Raw genomic sequence first — 17,722 nt, 5'->3', positions numbered from 1 at the left:
AGTCCCTCGTGCCGTGGCCACACTGGAGATGCTCCATGAAATGGTGCTTTTTCAGCTGCTCTCTGCTCCTGCACGGTCACCCCGAGGCATCTGGCATTGAACTTCACCCTTGTGTCCAGGTCTGCACATGCAGCAAAACTCATCTGTGCGCCTGTCCTGGCTCCCGTTCCTGGAGGTTTCGGTGACAGGTAATGGCAGGGGGTGGGACGCCTGCCCAGGGAGGTATTCACTCCAAGAAGGTATTTTAAAGACAAGTGTATCATTAGTGAATTCCCTAGGGTTTTGACCCATCCAAATTTGAGCATATTGGCTGTTGACTATTCCACTGGTTTCGCAGAAAAACTATTTCTTCTTCCACTAGACATCACCCTTAGGGGATGCTTTCTTTTTTTCCCCTGATTTCATCCAATTACTTAGCTGTATGCTCTTCTGAAGCACCATAAATAATTCTCCTCCCTCTGCTGTGTTTACCAGCATGTCTCATGAAATCCAGTAAGATATGATTGATTGCAATCATTATTTCCTAGTGCTGCTATGAAAACCTCTGTCAGGTTCAGTGATTGCCTTTAAAGAGTGGCTGCCACTCAGGAAAACTGTCAAAAACCTGTCATACTTTAGCAAACTCCAATTAATCTGTTGAGCAGTTTTACTTGTGTTTTCTTTCCCATCATTGCTGATTATCAAGGGTAATTAGAATATTTTTCCTTTGTAATTAGCAGCTTGCTTGCTTTTTTTTAAAAAAAAAGTGGCTTGCAAGACTATTTTACTGGGTTTTCATACTATCGAGTTGGGTTTGGGTTTATCCTGTCTGCCTGCAGTGCTGTTTGCAAGTGTCTCGGGGATCTTCATCACTGGTTTAAGGGGAGAAGCTGGGGGTACTGTCTGGGCTCGCCTCCATCCTCCGAATCCCTGTCGCTGGCACGCACTGTCAGGCAGCCGAGCAGCCGTTCGGCGGGTGTCTGGGTCTCCGCTTCAGGTTAACAAATTAATCCTGGCTCTTGCATTTTTAAAAGAGTCGCTTCAGCACTTTTCCACCTTTCTTTTGGTTTTAATGAGACACACTTTCCAAGAGATGTAATAATCATTGCCAAAAATGTCAGATCGTTCTTGTTATCCTCCTTAAGCTTCTGGAACATCAACAACAACAACAACAAAAAAGGCCAAGAACAGAAAAAGGTGTTGATGAGGAAGAGCTTCGACTTCATCTCCAAGAGCCAGGGGAGGGCTGCGGGGAGATGTGCCCCACGACAGCTCTGCTTTCTGGCAGGGTGCCCGAAAAGATAACCCAGTGAAGGCTGAGATTTGTTTTTTATTACTATTTTTACTTAGAATATGAGGTGTTTCTTTATTTCTTTATTGGAGATGGAATATCTCCGCTCACTGTTGACAGCAAAGCTCAGAGCTTTGCTGTTGAAAAGCATCCTGGAATCATTCAAAACTAGCTGGGAAATTGGATGGTGGCAGCGACACGATGGGAAATCTCGGCAAAGCTAGCGGGAAAGCTGGCGGGGGGCTGGGCTGGTGCTGGGGGCTTGGCGGTGGGACCGGGGCTTGTGGCTCTGCTCGCTGCCAGCTTCTCCGGGATCCAGGGGGAAACAACTTCATTCTGCGGTTTGAATATCCTCGTCCCTCCTTAGTGAGTTGGGAGCAGAGCTGTCTTGTCAGCTGTGCTTCTGCGGTGAGGAGTCAGAGCAGGCGCTCTCGGCGGGACTGCCTGGGGTGTGGATGTGGCCCGAGCAGCAGGAAAGCTCCGTCTCCTGCTCCTGCTTGAGCAATGGGGCGATCCCTGGGGACCTTTGCCTGGGCGGTGGGGATGCGGTGTTGAGCACCCCTGGGTGCCTGGCACGAACATCGGCTCACTGCTGCCTGCTGGAAATGTGAGCCCTGTATAGCTCTGTGCCTCAGTTTCCCTTTTCTGCCTTGCCCACGGCAGGATTAGGCTCCCTTTGCAGGGCTGGAGAGGTTCCCGGGACCCATCCCAACCCTCTCAGGAAAGGGCTTTTCCCAGGTCTCTTCTGCGGGGACAAGCTCTGTACGTGTATCTTGGTTTTAATCAGGGGCCAGAGCTGTTTCTCTGCCCGGGCTTTGCGAGCAGCCATTTAAATTTCAAATGAGCTGCACCACTAAACAGGCCTTAGTAATTAAATGAATGCAGCCTGGCTACAAACTGGGGTGACAGCCCAGCCCTGAGTGGCAAAGGCAGCAATGGCTCTCAGTCATCTCTGTTGCCTTCCCAGACGTGATCCTTGCATCTTCCCAGCGAACGAGCGTGACCTGACCCCCTCAAAACAAGCCGGGACCCAAATCCTTGGGCCAGGGGCACCGCTCCATCCATGGAAATGTGGAGATTGTGGTTTAAGCTCTTCTGGCCAGCTGTAGGGGTTGTATCAGGTCCTTCCCCTGACCTCCAGATTCACCCACTGCAGTCTCCGTCTCGCTCAAAAACTGAGTTCAAGGTCTAAGCTCCGACCCGCTGGCAGTGCCGGGATGTCAGAGCAGGAGCAAATCCTGAGCAGAAATCCCCATTCGGGGGGCGGTCAGTCCTGGAAGCCACCTGGGGCAGGCGGGCAGTGGGTGCCGGGAGCTGTGAGCCGTGAACACAGCCCAGCCGTGGTAAGGATGTCACCAGAGTGGACTCAGTCCAGTGAGGAAATAACTAATGTGGATTTTCTGACTTAAGGCCATCTCAGAGCTTTTCTGTTTTTCTTGGCCATGTCTTTGCCAGTTTGCTCAGCTGTGTTTGGGGAGGCCCCTGTACAAACTGAGCTCCAGTGTCCAAATTTCCACTTTTCCCCCCCATAGCATCTTTTAATTGTGAGTTCATTAGCACTTCTGCCCTTTAATGGGACAGGCTGTGACTTGTGTCCCACCCAGGAGATTGGGAGACCTTCCTGGTGGGATGGGCAAAGGTGGCTCCTGCATTCCCAGACCCATCCAGGGAGGTCTTGGGGCTGCACAGGACTTTGGGCACCCACCAATTCAAGCAGAAGTCACCAATTTCTTGCTGTGGGAGTGCAGGGAGCATTTGGGGAAAAGCTTGGTTTCAATCTCCATGAATGTTTTTGGTTGGTTGGTGGTTTGTTTTGGTTTTTTTTTTTTTAGAGGAATTGCTTTTGCTCTCAATTTTTCTTCTGTTTTATTAGATAGTATCAGGAAAAAATAACGTGTTGCTGATAATCTCAGCCAAGCATGGAACACAGCCTTTGGCGAGGTCTGGCTGGCCCGGTGTCAGCTTCTCACAGGGGTTAAGGGTTGGCTTGTAACCCTGTGTTCATGTGCCGCGCGTCTGACAGCGACAGGCGGCCGCAGCGGTACGATGCTTTCACAGTGCCTGCTGGGGTGAGAGCCTGGCAGGGCTCGTGCGAGTGCCGAAGCCCCTGGTTGAGCTGCGGTGCCGATGCAGCCCTCCTCCCTCAGAGAGAAGAGAGACCCCCGGCAGCCGTGGCTCCAGTGCTGCAGCATCTGGAGCTGGAGTTAGAGGGTGATTTACTGGGAGCGTGGTGAGGGAGCCAGTTCCCACCACGGCCATATGCACCGCTCTCATCTGAATACCAAAACCAGCTAGACCTCACGTTCAGGCTGGTCTCTGCGCTGTTTGATGTGCGCAGCGGCTTGAATCAGCTCCTGCAGTGAGGAGAAGCCCGTGCCAGGTCTGCCCCTGGCACATGATGCCATTGGGATGCCCCACTCCTTCCCAGCGCCGGGGCTGAGCTGGGTGCAGGGTGCTGTGCCGGGGTGGGGGACCCAGGGGATGCGCCAGCACAGCCACCCTCTGGCTTTACAAGACCCGGTTTTGCATCTGTTTGGAGTTGCGTTAGATGCCCGTAAATCCTGATAGCCACCTGGGATGTCCAGCAGCCGCTCGCTTTCCCAGCACTGCCTGCCCAGCTCCTGCTGCTCCCTAAATTAAATATGTACTGCCTCTTGAAAAGCACATGTGAGTGGAACAGCAGAGATAAGCTAAACGGGAGAAGTTCAGGGGATTATGCACTGATTAAGTTATTACTAACGTGAAATGAGCCGCGCTGAGATGAAACAGGAGCTTTATTTTCTGTTCCCTGGCTTCGGGCTCGGGGCTGCCTGTCACTAGACAGCAGATCAAACTGGGAGCCAGGAGCTCATGTATCCCCCGGCGCTTTCAACACAGCAGCAGGTCGGTGCTGTGCAAATCCGTAGGAAGCAGAATGTTAAATGGGGCTGGGAATCGGGTCCTTCCCTGCTGGGGAGGGTTTGCTGAGATGCAGCGCTTGAGACAGAGCTATTTGCAGTGCTGGGGCACCCACCCCGTAGCAGATTTGGGTAGAAAAGAAATTCTCTGCAACAGGAAAATCCGGCGCCGTTAGGAGGATGTGTTGGGGGAGGACCACCTATTTGCTCAATTTCCCATGCTTTTCCTTATGCATCCCTTGCAGGCTGCTATCAGAGGCAGGATGCTGGGCTAGATGGGTCTTGGAGAGTGAAAAATAGAAATGCAGAATGAAACGCTGTTTGGTTAGTGTTTGAGAATCAAATTGGTTTCCCATAAGCACTCAGGACAGGCTGGATCGGGTGGACAAGTCAGGAGTTTATGCCTGGAGAGGCAGGTGAAGAATCCTGGATCCAGGGCTGGTATAACTGCTGGCTGTGGGGAGCTGCAGCAGCCCAGCTGGATTTGGGCAGGCAGGGATTAACTCATGCTTGGGCAAGACGATGGGGGTGTGGGTCTGTTGCCAGAGCCAGGGAGGGGGGATATCAGGGACAGAAGGGCACCGAGATGGTCCATAAACCACTGAGCCCATCAGTGGGGCTGGGGAGTGTGGGACTGCAGGCAGCTTTGGGGCTGAAGCCGTGGGGAGGGGGATTTTCTCGGTCTGACGCGGCAGCGCCCAGCCCGTGACGGTGTCTCGCTTGCTCTTTGTGTGCCTGCAGTGATGGGTGCGCTGGAGTCCCGAGGGGTGCTGCGGCGAATGAGCGACATGCTGGAGATGCTGATGAAGAGGATGGACATCCTGGCCAGGCTGGAGAATAGCACTGACTTCCACAAAGGGGATGAAGCGCGATTCCCTCTGGACAGGTCAGTCGGCCGCACCAATGCCCCATGCAGACCCCATGGAGCGGTGCCGGGCTCGGGTGGGGTTTGCAGGAGCAAAAAAAAACCCCAATGTGCTCTGCGGTGTCAGGCTGAGCCGCTGCGTGGGCATGGTGGAACCCACCGGGGCATGAGGCTTGGGCAGGTCTGTCGTTGTCTTGTTGTTTGCCATTTCTGGAACCGTTTTCTTTGGGATTTCTGAAATTACTATCATTTTGGGGGTTACTTGTGGCACCCGTCCCAGCTGCTAGCGTTGCAGCGTGGGAGGGCGTCTCTTCGCCGCCGTGCCGTGGTGGAGCTGGAGGTGGGACTCGCCGACAGCCGGAGCCGTACCTGGTGCGTGGGCTGTGCTCCCTCTGCCAGTAAATCCCAGAGCGAGCTCAGGCCAGTTTCTTTGTGCCCATATTCCTCAGGTAGCTGTCAAAATGATTGTTGTTTGAAAGCCAGGGCTGGTGTGTTCAGCCTTGGAGTTGAGCAAGGCTTAAAATGAAATAGGAGCAAACTGTCGGGCCCCGCAACGCTCGCTGCACAGAGCTGGCATCCTGGCTGCCCGTGATGCACGCACCGCTTCTGTCCTGGCCGGCAGCTTGAGAGATGCCGTCAGACCTTCCCATCATGATTTTTTACTAAAGAGACATCTTCCTTTGCTTTAGGGAGCCTTTAAACACTTATTAATGCTAACTTGGCTGTCACGCCAAGGCCTGCAAAAATGGTAACTAAAGCAACTTGGATGTGGAGGGGCAGTGATGGAAAAACCAAGGGGCAGCGCTTGGGACAAACGTTGCAATGCAAACCCAAAATGCCAGCGTAGATTTTGCTCAGCGGTGGGTGGCAGGGATGTGACATGCAACGGTCAGCGCTGCCCTGCACCAGGCCACCGGAGCCGGCACGGGAGCTGTGGTGCATCCAAATGGAACCTGCCTGGTATTCCCACCTCTGCCTCCTGCCGTGGCTGCGCTCGACAGCCAGCGGGGGTTCCTGTGCCTCCCTGTTTCCATCATCATTTCCATTTCTCTCCCTCGCTTTCCTTACAAGTCTCTTTTGCACCTATAATGGAAAATAGAGTAAGTGAGCCTGTAATTAAAGGCTGCGCCGTACTGCGTGCACACATGAATTAAAGCTGCACAGGCAGCCTTGGAGTGCATGGTCTTGCCTTTTAAGTAACATAATTTCAACCGCTGAAAAATATAATTTACCTTGGTAATGGCAGGTGCTGGGGATTTTGTTGTTACGAGGCTGGCTGGTACCCAAGCGTACAAGGAGGACAACAGTAATCCCAGAGAGGAATGGACAGGACTATTACAGCCAGCGATTGGAAGGCGCTCGCTCACATTTGATGATTTTCTTGGCCAATCTCATGTTAAAAGAACCAGTAATTTCAGGTGATGGTAATTTCTGTACACCAGCAGCCAAGAGAAAAACTTAAAAGCGTTTATGTGAACTGGTAGCAATCGCTGCAAATGGGGATCTTGTGTTTCAGATCTGCTGTGTGGCTGGTGACTCCAGGGCCATCGCTTGGAGAGACCAGAGAGGATGGGAGCTTATGGACCCAGCACATCAAAACAGCCTCGGCTTTTGTGTGTGTGCTGAGATGAGCTTGAGCAGTTGAGATTACAGATGTCTTAATTTTCAGGAATAGAAAATCAGGGACAACTAGTTTATCACCTTTTGCTCCTTATAAATTACCCCTTAAGTGCATTCAAGTCCCTTCACTTGATCCTGCATCAAAACCGATCTGTGTCATCTCCTTGTTCTCACCTAGCCTCTGAAGGTCAGGTTTTGGTCATGGGGCAGAGCATCTCCAGATGAAGCAATCATCGTGGCGGGGTTTCTTGTGGATGGATTATCGGTGTGATGATCTGTAATGAAGCACTAGCAGCATTTTCAAACGCTTGTGAAGTGTTTCCCAAGCACTCCCCTCTTTCCCTGCAGCCCCTTGGCTGAGGTCTGTGGTCAGAGGAGATGTGTTGGAAGTGTTACAGCTGTGCTGGGTCTCAGCGGGTTTGAGCAGCTCTGTCTCTGCTGCCACACATGCTCCCTTGTCCGTAGTGCCCTTTCCTGGCTTGTCCCGGTCCCTGCCCTCCTTTGCGGGGTGCACGAGGCAGCTGGGAGGCTGCAGAGCCAATAGACCCCATCTGCTGCCCTGCTCCGAGCAAAGCCTGGCTCTAGGCTGACCCTGCTGCTCTGACGGATGCTCTCCAGAGCTGCGTGGAGCATCCCCGGGGGGGAATCAAATAGTGGCTGGTGTGAAGCCTGGGCTGAGACCCTGTGGAGTGGGTGGGCTGAGCTCCATGTCCTTTGGGGGTAACCAGCTGAAGCCCCTGGGAAGCTCCTGTGCCGAGGGGGAACGGGCACTGCCAACTGCACCCGGACCGAGGGGTGCCTCCTGAATCCAGATCAGCCCCATGGCCGCGGAGACGCCTTGGTTCTATTCGTTATTAGGACACCGGGACTCCACCGAGGGCTTGTTTCTGCCTTCCCTCCCTGTCTCTTTGATCACCAGCGACTGACTTGAAGCTGTCAGTGAAAGATAATACAATTAAAGGGTGCTAATTTCAAAGGGATTTTATTCTTTACAACACCTTCGGTTAGCACGGCGGCTGCCTTCATCTCCTTCCCTGCTCAGCAAAGCCGCGAGCGTGGGCTTTGCAATTCCACCTGTGCAGAAGTGGATTAATTCTTGTTTTTACTAAGTGCTCTCCTGCTTAACACTGGATCTCCGATAAAATTGGGAGGGCTTGGATTTGCAGAGCCCCAGTGAAGAGGAAGGAGGTGAAGGCTTCAGTGGGCTTTACGGAATAGCCTGTGAGCACTGTCCCCCTCCAGCAAAGCTCCAGCAGAGGGCAAGGATGGCTTTTCCCCTTGGAAAGTGCAAGGAGGAATTTAAATATACAGGGTGTAATTAATGACCTGCCTTGGAAAGCCTCCCAGCTGCCAGGGCAGGCAGCTTTACGTGGCTGAAAGTTGCTCCAAGATCTTTCTTGCTCTGTAGGTGCTGTCCGATGGAATGCTCTACGGGTGCCTCTCTATGTAGTCCACCAGCTCTTGCAATGCTTCAGATAAAACTCCTGGCAAACCCAAATGTCCAACACCCTCCTTAGAAGAGCTGCCCAGGGCTTTTGTGGTATGTTATGCTGGGATAAGGGGACACAGGCTGCACCCGTGAACCAGCCTGCCGTGCCCCTGGGTGTTGGATCCCTTCTCCAGTCCTCCCCAGGCTCCCCCCTGCCCATGCTGGGAAGGTAAGTGATGGGTTCCCTAACGAGGGCAAGCAGTCTGCCAGTCAGCTGCAGAAAAAAATCAATACCGCTGTTAATTGAATGCAACCCTCATAAATCATCAGGGGGGAGGGAAATTAGAAGTACTTATGGAAGCCTCCTGGAGAGCTATTTACTGGGCAAGGGAAATATTAGTTTGCAGTGGAAGTGTTGGTCCCCTGCTGGAAAGCGCTTGGGAGGGAGGGAGGGGGTCCGAAGTGGCTGACCCCAGCTGGCATCGTAACCCGACAGATTTGGGGCTCGGAGAAGCCCTTCTCTGGGGGCCGGGCTGCCCCCGACCTGCCCCGTGCCTGTGGGGAGGTGGCGGCAGGGAAGACTGGGGTCTGCAGCGCCGGCATCCCCAGTCATCCCTCTCCCCCACATAGTGGTTAGCCTGCAAAGGGTGTTATTTGCTAACGACTGATTAATCTTCAAGCTTAATTACTGCCAAGGCTCAGTTAATTTCCACACACTTTAAGTATTTGTTCTTGTAATCATTACATGACTCCATATTCTCCCAGTAATTAAAAGTCTCACAATATGACACTAAATGGGTGATGTTCCTGCATCCTGCCAGCCTGGCTCTATTAATTCCTGAATTGTCGCCACTGATTAGCTGGCTTTAGAGAAATCGCTGCCAGATGCCACGGTCTCCTGCTATCCAGGTGAGCCCGGAGCAGTCTTTGACCCCTCCATGCACCGTTCCCCGTCTCCTCGGCACGTTGCAGGGCTCAGCGAGGGCATCTGCAAGGTGAAAGGTGGTGCTAGGTGGTGTGAAAGCTGTCTGGAGCTGGGAGAGCCCCGAAGCAGCCTGCAGGGAAGGTTAGACCCATCCTTTGATCCAGCCCAGCTTTGCTGGGTAATTGTTTTGGTGAGCAGAGCTTGGCTGCCGGAGCAGCATCAGGGGTGCAGCTGGGCAGGAGAGCCCAGCAGCCAGCGCTGTGGGAGCCTTCCTCCCTGGCGGTCTCCTTCCTCACAGGTTCCTCAACCCATTTCATCCTGGCAGAGGCGGTGAGTTGTTTGTCGCCAGCTCCTGAGGATGTCTCCAGCCCAGTCGTGGATGCTGTCAGTGTTAGCTTGGAGGGGATGGGCACAAGCGCAGGGGGTCGCTGAGGACCCCTCAGTGTGGGGTCCCCATCAGGGGCAGGGGAGGGGATGCCATGGGGAAATTCATGCCTGGGCAGCTGAAATAAATCGCTGTTCCCGTTAAGGCAGAGCGGAGAGGTGGCTGTGTACCACTAGCAGGGTGGCCAGGGGAGCAGGGTCCATCCATGTGCCCCCCCCCTTGCTCCGAGGGGCTCTGGGCTCGCTGGGAGAGACCCACAGCCGGAGGGCGATGGGCATCGCCAACGCGGTGGGCGTACAGGTGCCCACGTGTGCCCAGGTCACTCACACCCTCCCCTCCTGCTCCCAGGCTTGTACCTCCTCCAGCACCTCCAGCTCAATTTGCTGAACCTAATTCTGCAATAGGCTTTGCTTTCTGTTTATTTTATGCCTTTCCATCCCAAAGCATTGATACGGGGGGCTTTATCGCAGGGCTTTGCAAAGGCTTCTTGATTCATCAACACGTGGAGGCAAAGTGCCATTGCTGGCGGGTTTGTGCCGTGGTCGTTTGTGTTGCCTCGGGTGGATTACGCAGGGAAAACCCTCAGCAGCCGGTCCCTGGGGGCGAGCGGAGCCCAGGGTTTTGGGGCGGTGCTGGGGGGGTGCGGAGGAGCATGGCACCAGTGTGCCTTTTCCCAGGCTGTGTGTCTCATTTGCCCTATGAGGAAAATCAGATCCCGTTAACCCTCCATCAGATGTCCCTGGTTTCGGAGCAGCTGAGAGCAAGCAAGCCCCCTCCAAAGGGATGGGCTCGGGGGCTTCCCAGCTGGGGGGCATGGGCACGATGGAGGTGGGCATCCAGGGAGGCTGTAGTGCTGATGGTGGAAACATAGGCTACCAAAATAACCCTTCCGAAATGAAGCGGAGCGTGCCGACGAAACGCATAGCTGGCAAAGAAAATGGGGGGCTGAGGGCTGTAGAAAAGCATGGGCTTGGGAAAGCATCTCACCCAGCAGATCCCCTGCCCCAGGGTTCGTGAGCAAAACTGCGTATTTTTGGTCTAACTTTTGGGCAGGTCTCTCTTAGTTGAGGCTGGCAATGTCTTCACAGCTCACCAAAGGCAGTTTCTTGCAGCCTGCATCAGGCTACTCAAGCATGTAGAGAAATATATCTGATTTATACCCCAATCAAGTGACGATTAACATACATCAAAGTGATGATCCCATAACCCTCCTGTCTGTGATCCCTCATGTTCACATAAATAAAATCTGCTGCTGCCCAGTCATATGGCTCAGCTCGGTTCTGCTCTGGGAGTCAGGAGGAAAGCGAAGGTTTGGGCTTGTGGCTTCAGCTTTGTGTTCTGTTTGGGAAGGATCTCGGAGCACTTCATAGCATTCATAAAATAGTTTAATTAATGATCTTGGTTATACTTTGCTGGCAAGTTCTCCCTATGTTGGCAAGTTACTGTCTTTGATTGGAAAGTTGCTTTTCATCATATTTTTTCATGAAATTTATTGCCAGCTTGCTCAAATGGCAGTGTCCTCCGCTGGGCTTTGCAGCCGTGGGCTTTGGGTTAGCTCAGGGTCTGGTCCTCTAAATGCATTTGTATGAGAAGCATCACCCACAGTAAACTGAAATGAAAATAAATGGAAGTATTTCAGTGAGTTAAATACTCCGGTATTTATTAGGCAATTTATTGTGTAACTTGGTGTTGAGGAGTTCAGGCAGGGCTCTGCCCGTGCATCATCCGCTACTTGCTTTGGATGAGTTTCCAAGGAATGTTCCCATCCTGAAACACATTCTCTGGAATATTTGCCCAGGGTGGATTCCCAATGAGCACAAACATGGCCAGAGCAAACTCAGGTCTTTATTCAGGTGTTCATGGAGGGGAGACTGAGCTGTTTGTCTCAACCCTGAGGTGTAATGGAAAAGATTGCAGTATACAGAGATACCAGAAATTGTATTGGAAGCATATGCTGTTCTGTGATATATTTTTTTTTTGTAATATTTTTATTTCTTTTTAAGTTTTTATCCAGTTGACTGGCTGGAGCTGCCTGTGAAGAATAAACCCACTTATCAGTGGTATGGGCCCTCTTGTATGTGGCTCTCAGGGAGGCTGCAAAGCTGGGTGCAGCATCCCTGTCCTTGGTTGATGTTAGGAAAGGCACTGAAGAGCTGAATGACCTGGCAGAGCCCGTGCTGGGGATAGCAAAGCGACAAGTCCTGTGCCTCATCCCCAACCCTTCCCCCCTCCCCGCCGCCTTTAATCTTGCTATCAATTCCTGCCAAGCTAATAGCAACCAGGGCTTTGGGCTTTTGCTCTGCTCCCTGGGGTCTGAGCCTTTCCTGAGTGGAGCAGGGCACGGGACCCTCCCCGCACTCCCCATCACAGCACCCCGCATGCTTGGCCCCCCACCGCATGGGCCACCAGCTCAAACCAAGCCAAGGTGATTAATCCAAGCTTAGGGGAACAGCTCCAGCACCAGAGTTATGAGGATTAAACCCAGGATTACAAGTCAAACAAACAGAAAACGCACAGCTGAGCCTCACGAGCAGGGCACTTGCCCAGCCACTGCTGCCTCTCCTGGTACACCCCAGCCTTGGGACCGTCAGTGTCAGGGGACCGTGACCCAAATTTTAGGGAGAGCATCAGCTGCCTGGTAATCCTCTTGTGTCCGTGTTTGTGTTCTTGCTTTCTCTCCCGCGGGCAACCCTAGCTCTCGGCCGCTCGGGTGCAAGCCACCTCGGAGAGGATGCAGAGATGCACACAAGGGCACGGATCCCTGAAAAAAGTTTTGCCTCCGGCATCGATGAGGTTTACTTGGATTCTCTTAGGCCAGAGGAGCAAAGGTCTTAATTGCTTCATCTTCTTGGAGATTTAAATCACCTTTATTAGTTACCCAGCACTTGGATGAGGGTTTTTCTGCACTTCCTTGGGGACGCCTCAGCTTTCCTCGGCTCATCCCCCACCAGCTGTTGGGTGACTCTGAGCTCGTCCCACCAGGATGGATGGATGAGGAGAGGAGCTGGAGCCCACACGGTGACCCGCTGGAGATGCCCGAGGGGTTCGTTTGTCCAGGAAATACCCCAGCTATTCTAATGGGCAGCACCTCAAAAGCTGCAGTAGGAGCCAGGAGGGTGGGAAAGGCCCTTTTCCCATTGCTGGGAAGGGTTATCCATGAGTGCCGCCTCTGGGATTTCAGGTCCCTGTCCTGGAGAGCGAGGCTGTTGTGGGGCTGGATGTCAGGGGGTGATTTGTGTCCCCAGAGGAGGGAAGCAGTGAGAGCGCAGCACCAGCCCTGGGCACCCTTCCCAGCTGCTTTCGGCTCTGCCTTGGGTCTTCGGGGAGGGGAGGAAAAAAAAAATCTTTAAAGAGGCAAATGGCAGTGCAGACATTGTAATGAGCAAGTTGAAATCCTTTGGTAAACTGCTCTGTGTGAACGTTGCATTTGTTGTGTATTATCTTCAAAACATCTGCTTTTCTCCATCTGTATCGGTCTTCCCAAAGTCACTGCTTTCACCAGTTAATAGCAAGAAATATCGGATGAGCAAGCAAATATGTTTAGGCCTTGTATTATGAAGACAACACACAAATAGAAAGAGATTCATCTTTTCATAATGCCACTTTTATAAAAGGCAATAAAAATACAGTGCCTTGTAAAGGGATAAACAGGCTGAATCTGAGCTGCTGCTGCGGGGATGGGGACAAGAGACAAAGTGAAGGGAACCAAATTAATGCATAAAAAAGTAAAGGAAAACTCAACCTCCGGCTATATTATATGGCAAATGATCTGCCAGTGGGGAAAGATACATCTTAATAGCAGTTTTTGAAACGAGATGAATACTGTATACAATGCATTATAAGGCACAGTGTGATCTGAATCTTAATCAACATGGGGAAATATAAATCTGAAAATAATAAAGATGAAATCAATATTGATGGTTAGAAGTAAAAGTACTGTATTTGCTGTAGTAAACGGTTTTAAGGTCCCAGGGAAAAATTTGTTCTAGAAAACCCATAGTAATTTACTATAGTTTCAATAGCTGGCACAGCCCCAGCGCGTTTTGGTGGCATTTATATTGTCGCTATAGAAGAATTTAAAAAGCAACAAGGAAAAAAAAAAAGCCCGTCGCTGCTCCCTGTGCAGTGGTAGTGCTGGAAGTGCGTTCTTTCCGCTGGGCTGATGGAAGCTGCGCTGGCATCCCAGCTCGGATGGAGACACGTGGTGGGATATTCCCCTTCTGCTTAGCTGTCACTGAGCAGAAAAAGCCACTTACCTTGTCCTTCCCACTGTCTCCAGTTACTAAGAATAAGGCATCAAATTCTGATGAGCTACAGAAAACCTTTTTGCGTTTGAGGTTTTGCTTTAAGTGTCTTATTTTCTTGTCCTCTGCCCAGGTGACAAATCACTGTAATGATAGGTGATGTAACTTATGCTTAACCTTCTCGTCATCTCTTTAATAGGTTAAACGAAATTTGCTGCTCAAGTGATAGCCTTGTTGCCCAGCAGATAAAATCACCGAGGCGGCTGACAGTGCTGCCTGTGTTAGTGTTAACACCGAGGCCCATCAGCGCTCCCAACGTGGGAGCGTGGCTCTTTGCCCCAAGCATGAAATCCCTCACTCAAAATCATGGGGATTTGGAGTTTGGTACAATGAGTTTGGGTGATGAGCATGCAAGTGGTGGGAGGTTTGAGCCTGGCTCCTTATTTTGGAGGGACGTTTTCTACCGTTTTGTCCATCTTCTTAATATAGACCAAGAACCATGACAGGCGTTTTTTGTGTCACTTTGCAGTAACCCTCTGCGTTTTGGGGAAAGCCTCACGGAGCCCATGCGAGACAGCTGTCTTGTTTGCGAGAACTGGAAGTCCTGTCTGAGTGTGATGATGAGACATACATTTTACATCAAAGGGCTCTGAGTTGAAATCTTTGTTTTTGGGGAGCAGTTTTAGCTTCTGAGAACTGGGCAAGCTGACGTAGGTGGTGGGCCAGATCCACCACCTGGTGGAAACCGCTGCTGCGGCCGGAGGTCCAGCATGACTTAGGCTGGAAGAAAGCCATTTATTTAGGATAGTGATCCTGATTTTTGTTTGAACGTGTTCGTGGGTGCCCAGTGCTCAGCCCTGGCTGAGCTGAGGTCTGGAGGTCATCAGAGCAGAAAAGGGGACCCAGGTTGCTGTTGACTTTTGAGATTTGCCTAATTGCTTGGGTGTTTGGGAGCGGGTTCTGACCCAAGTGAGAGTTGGGGTAGCTTCTGGGAGAAGGCAGAATTTGGATCATGGGCTAATCTAGGTGCTCTGAAGCATAGGAGCAGAGCTTCCACAGCTGTGCTCATCCTCTCTCCTTGTCGTGAGTGATGGAGAAACCTGAGGAACATCTCCACCAAGCCAACGTCCCTCTCCTGTTGCTGGAGCAGGAGGTTGGACTCGCTGGCTCTGAATTCACTGCATCCTTGTGACATTTGCTCCTAAACTGCTCATGCCAGCTGTTCCCTGTTTACTGAGCGCCTATGAATCACCTCCGTGGTCTGATGGCTGCTTGCCAGTGGAAAAAGGGTTGCAGAAATGGGGGGTTTGTGAGCTTTCAGGGCTGGCTGAGCTGTGTAGCCCTCAGACAGGGAGCGTTTTATCTCCTTGGAACCATGCTGACAAGCAGAACTTATCACAGGTCATTTTTGTGCCCATATTTTACCAGGGCCTCATGAGCAACCTCGCTGCTGCAGCGGTTACAGTAGCTGGCAGGGTACCTGGGGTTTATTCTTTGCAAAGGTTGGAAGTTACTTGGGGGCAATGGTGTCCTCTGCATTTAATTATTATTTCTTAAAAGCCTAAGATATGTGGCTCCCAGTGGAGGTATACGGGCTGAATATTGATGGTCATAAACCATGCCAGAAGGAAAAATGTGGGCAGTTCGCTGCTAGCGAATGGACTTTAAATCAACAACTGAAGCAGTATCGGTTCATAAAACTAGGATTTTTTTAGCCTTGAGGACAGAGGTACTTTAAATCCCAGCCTTCGGGTTCACTGATCTGGAGAACAAACATAAAACTTCACCAGGAAGGACCTGACATCAGCACATATTTTTTGCGCCAAGAGTATTCAAGGTAGCCCTTTTGGTTTTGCTCACTGCTTATGACATTTCCTTGTATTATAATGATCTCAGCAGCCGTAGGAGGAAAAACTTATGACCCAGGTGCTGCAGAAGGGGAAATTATTTACTGTGATAACCGCGCTCGTCGAGACGCGGTTGTTGTTTGCGGTGGAAGTGGCAGGCGAGGTGCTGGAGGTGGAGAGCTTGCTCCTTGTCAAGCCTGGCAGGGCACTGCTGCTGATGGATTGAGTTCTCTTGCCCTTTTATATATTACACCAAGTTTTAATTGACACCCGGCCTCTTTACAGTGCTCTGTCGCTCTGTCTACGCAATGTGTTATGTAGATGAGTTTAATGGTGCTGTTTACCCAGGACGGTATTGATTGCAAGGTTTAATTCGATAGATGGAATATGCAGCTATTCAAACTGCTGGAATCTGATCTCGAGCCTTGATGGGAAGGTGCCTGCAGGCTTTGCTGGGGCTGCAATACCCAGCTCAACCCCGGCTCACGCAGTGCTGCAGCCATTCACGCCGGCACCCTGTCCCCACACAGCCCTCGCTGCTGCTCCTCGCTGGGAGATCTGGAAATTTGCTCACCTAAATCTTTGGTGGATGGGCTGGCTGAGGCCATCCACGTGTCCTGCGTGTTTTGCATCTGTCTGCAGTCTGCTCCAGGCCCACAGACTTCCTCAGCCCTGCTCTGGTTTTGCCTTCCTTTCTCTGTATTTTTGGGGTTTTTTCTCCCTTTTTCCCCAGCACAGCTTCTTACATGCACCGCAAGGCCAATAATCACAGCAGAGGGTTTTCAAACATAGCACGTCTGAAATAAGAAAACCAATTTTTTCCAGCCTATTTAATGTTCCCCCTGTAAAATGCACAGATATATCCGTGTTTATCAGCGCACTGCAAAAAATGGCAGAATACTGATTTACATAGGTTTTTAATCAAACCTTTTGGAAAGCTATGACCTCTTTGCCTGGTACACGCTGGGCTAGGCATTCCCATGTTGCATCCTGGAGCTAAGTTCAACCTGCTGGCAGCTTCCAAGGATGGCAAATTTGCTATAAGCACCCCTGGGTGTCACCACTGGGAGACTTCAAGTTTTCAGGGTCTATTTGGTTTTTTTCCCAGGTTCCAGCCAGCAGCTGGGTTGATGGAGAGGATCCAAGCTATAGCTCAAAACGTCTCGGACATCGCAATAAAAGTAGATCAGATTCTCCGGAACAGCCTCCTGAACGGGAAAGGTGAGTGTCCCCGGGGGTCCCCATGCTCCAAAACTCCTATGTGTTATATGGTTGCAATATGGAGATCCAGCCAAGCCTACCACGAAAAATTTGGTGAAAATGCAGGGGAATGGATGCTGATCTGAGGTTACCCAACTCAGTCCTGTCTGCAGGACTAAGTAGGGCACCTGGAGCTCTTCGGCAGACCTCCTAGGGCTGTTTGTGTCCAAATCTGTGCAGATGCAGCGCGTAGTCACACCATCTCTTTGAGGGAGAGGAGGTCCTGAGTGTGGTCTGAGCCTTCTCGGAAGTTTCCAGGACTCTCACCTTGCTATTACAGCCAGGAAAGCTGGAAAAGGAGGCTGCATAGGGAACTATCCTCTGTGGTCTCTGACAGCAGTAATGATCTCCTAAAATTGTTGTCTTGCTTGGCCCAGGAGGACTCGAGAGCAAGGAGATGAATCTGCAGAGGAGCAAGACCTGGGAAAACCCATGCCTGCAAGGGGGAGGAATGCTGACAAATTGAATTGCTGTCAGAAATAAATGCCACAGAATTAAATGCAGAACTAAAGATGAGGAGCAGTGCCAGCACAAACACCTGGATAGAAAAATGTGGTGGTTTGGATCGAAAGCCCAGGGGCTGGGATCCAGCACCAGCAGAGATGTTCCCATCCCACTCCGTTAGTGCTGGGAGGGCAGCTGGGCTCTCCAGATGTTTCTCCACATGGTTGCATGGTTCCTGGCATCTGGGCTGGCATCATCAAGTAGAAGATGCTTCCATTGCCTCTTCCACCTCATGCTTTTTCAGTTATAGGCAAAGGAGGGCTTATAGGAGGGGTGGTGTCTTTTATTAATCCAATGACAGAGGAAGAAAAGATCCTATTACTTTTTTAGCCACTTTTGTGCCTTATTCCAGGGCTGACCCTGGGGGCTGAGTCTTCTCTCGACAGCTTAGCAGGGCAATTTTTATTGCAAGTTTACAGCGTAAAGACTGTCAAGTGCTTCCTTAGGTACTGCAGCCTGCTTATGGCTAATTAACA

General features: G+C 51.3%; 1 protein-coding gene across 6 annotated transcripts in view; it reads left to right on the top strand.

The window, feature by feature from the left end:
* MGAT5B (alpha-1,6-mannosylglycoprotein 6-beta-N-acetylglucosaminyltransferase B) overlaps positions 1–17,722 on the top strand; it is a 74,015-nt gene that overhangs the window by 21,687 nt on the left and 34,606 nt on the right. For all 6 annotated transcript variants that reach the window (XM_049812785.1, XM_049812784.1, XM_049812783.1 and 3 more), the window contains 2 exons: positions 4,909–5,053; positions 16,591–16,703. In XM_049812785.1, the coding sequence (XP_049668742.1) occupies positions 4,909–5,053; positions 16,591–16,703 (258 nt within the window). The remainder of the gene's footprint in view (positions 1–4,908; positions 5,054–16,590; positions 16,704–17,722) is intronic.

The sequence above is a fragment of the Accipiter gentilis genome, chromosome 10 (genome assembly GCF_929443795.1).
Source record: "Accipiter gentilis chromosome 10, bAccGen1.1, whole genome shotgun sequence".
NCBI lineage: Eukaryota > Metazoa > Chordata > Aves > Accipitriformes > Accipitridae > Astur > Astur gentilis.
This window is presented reverse-complemented; position numbering and strand designations above follow the sequence as displayed.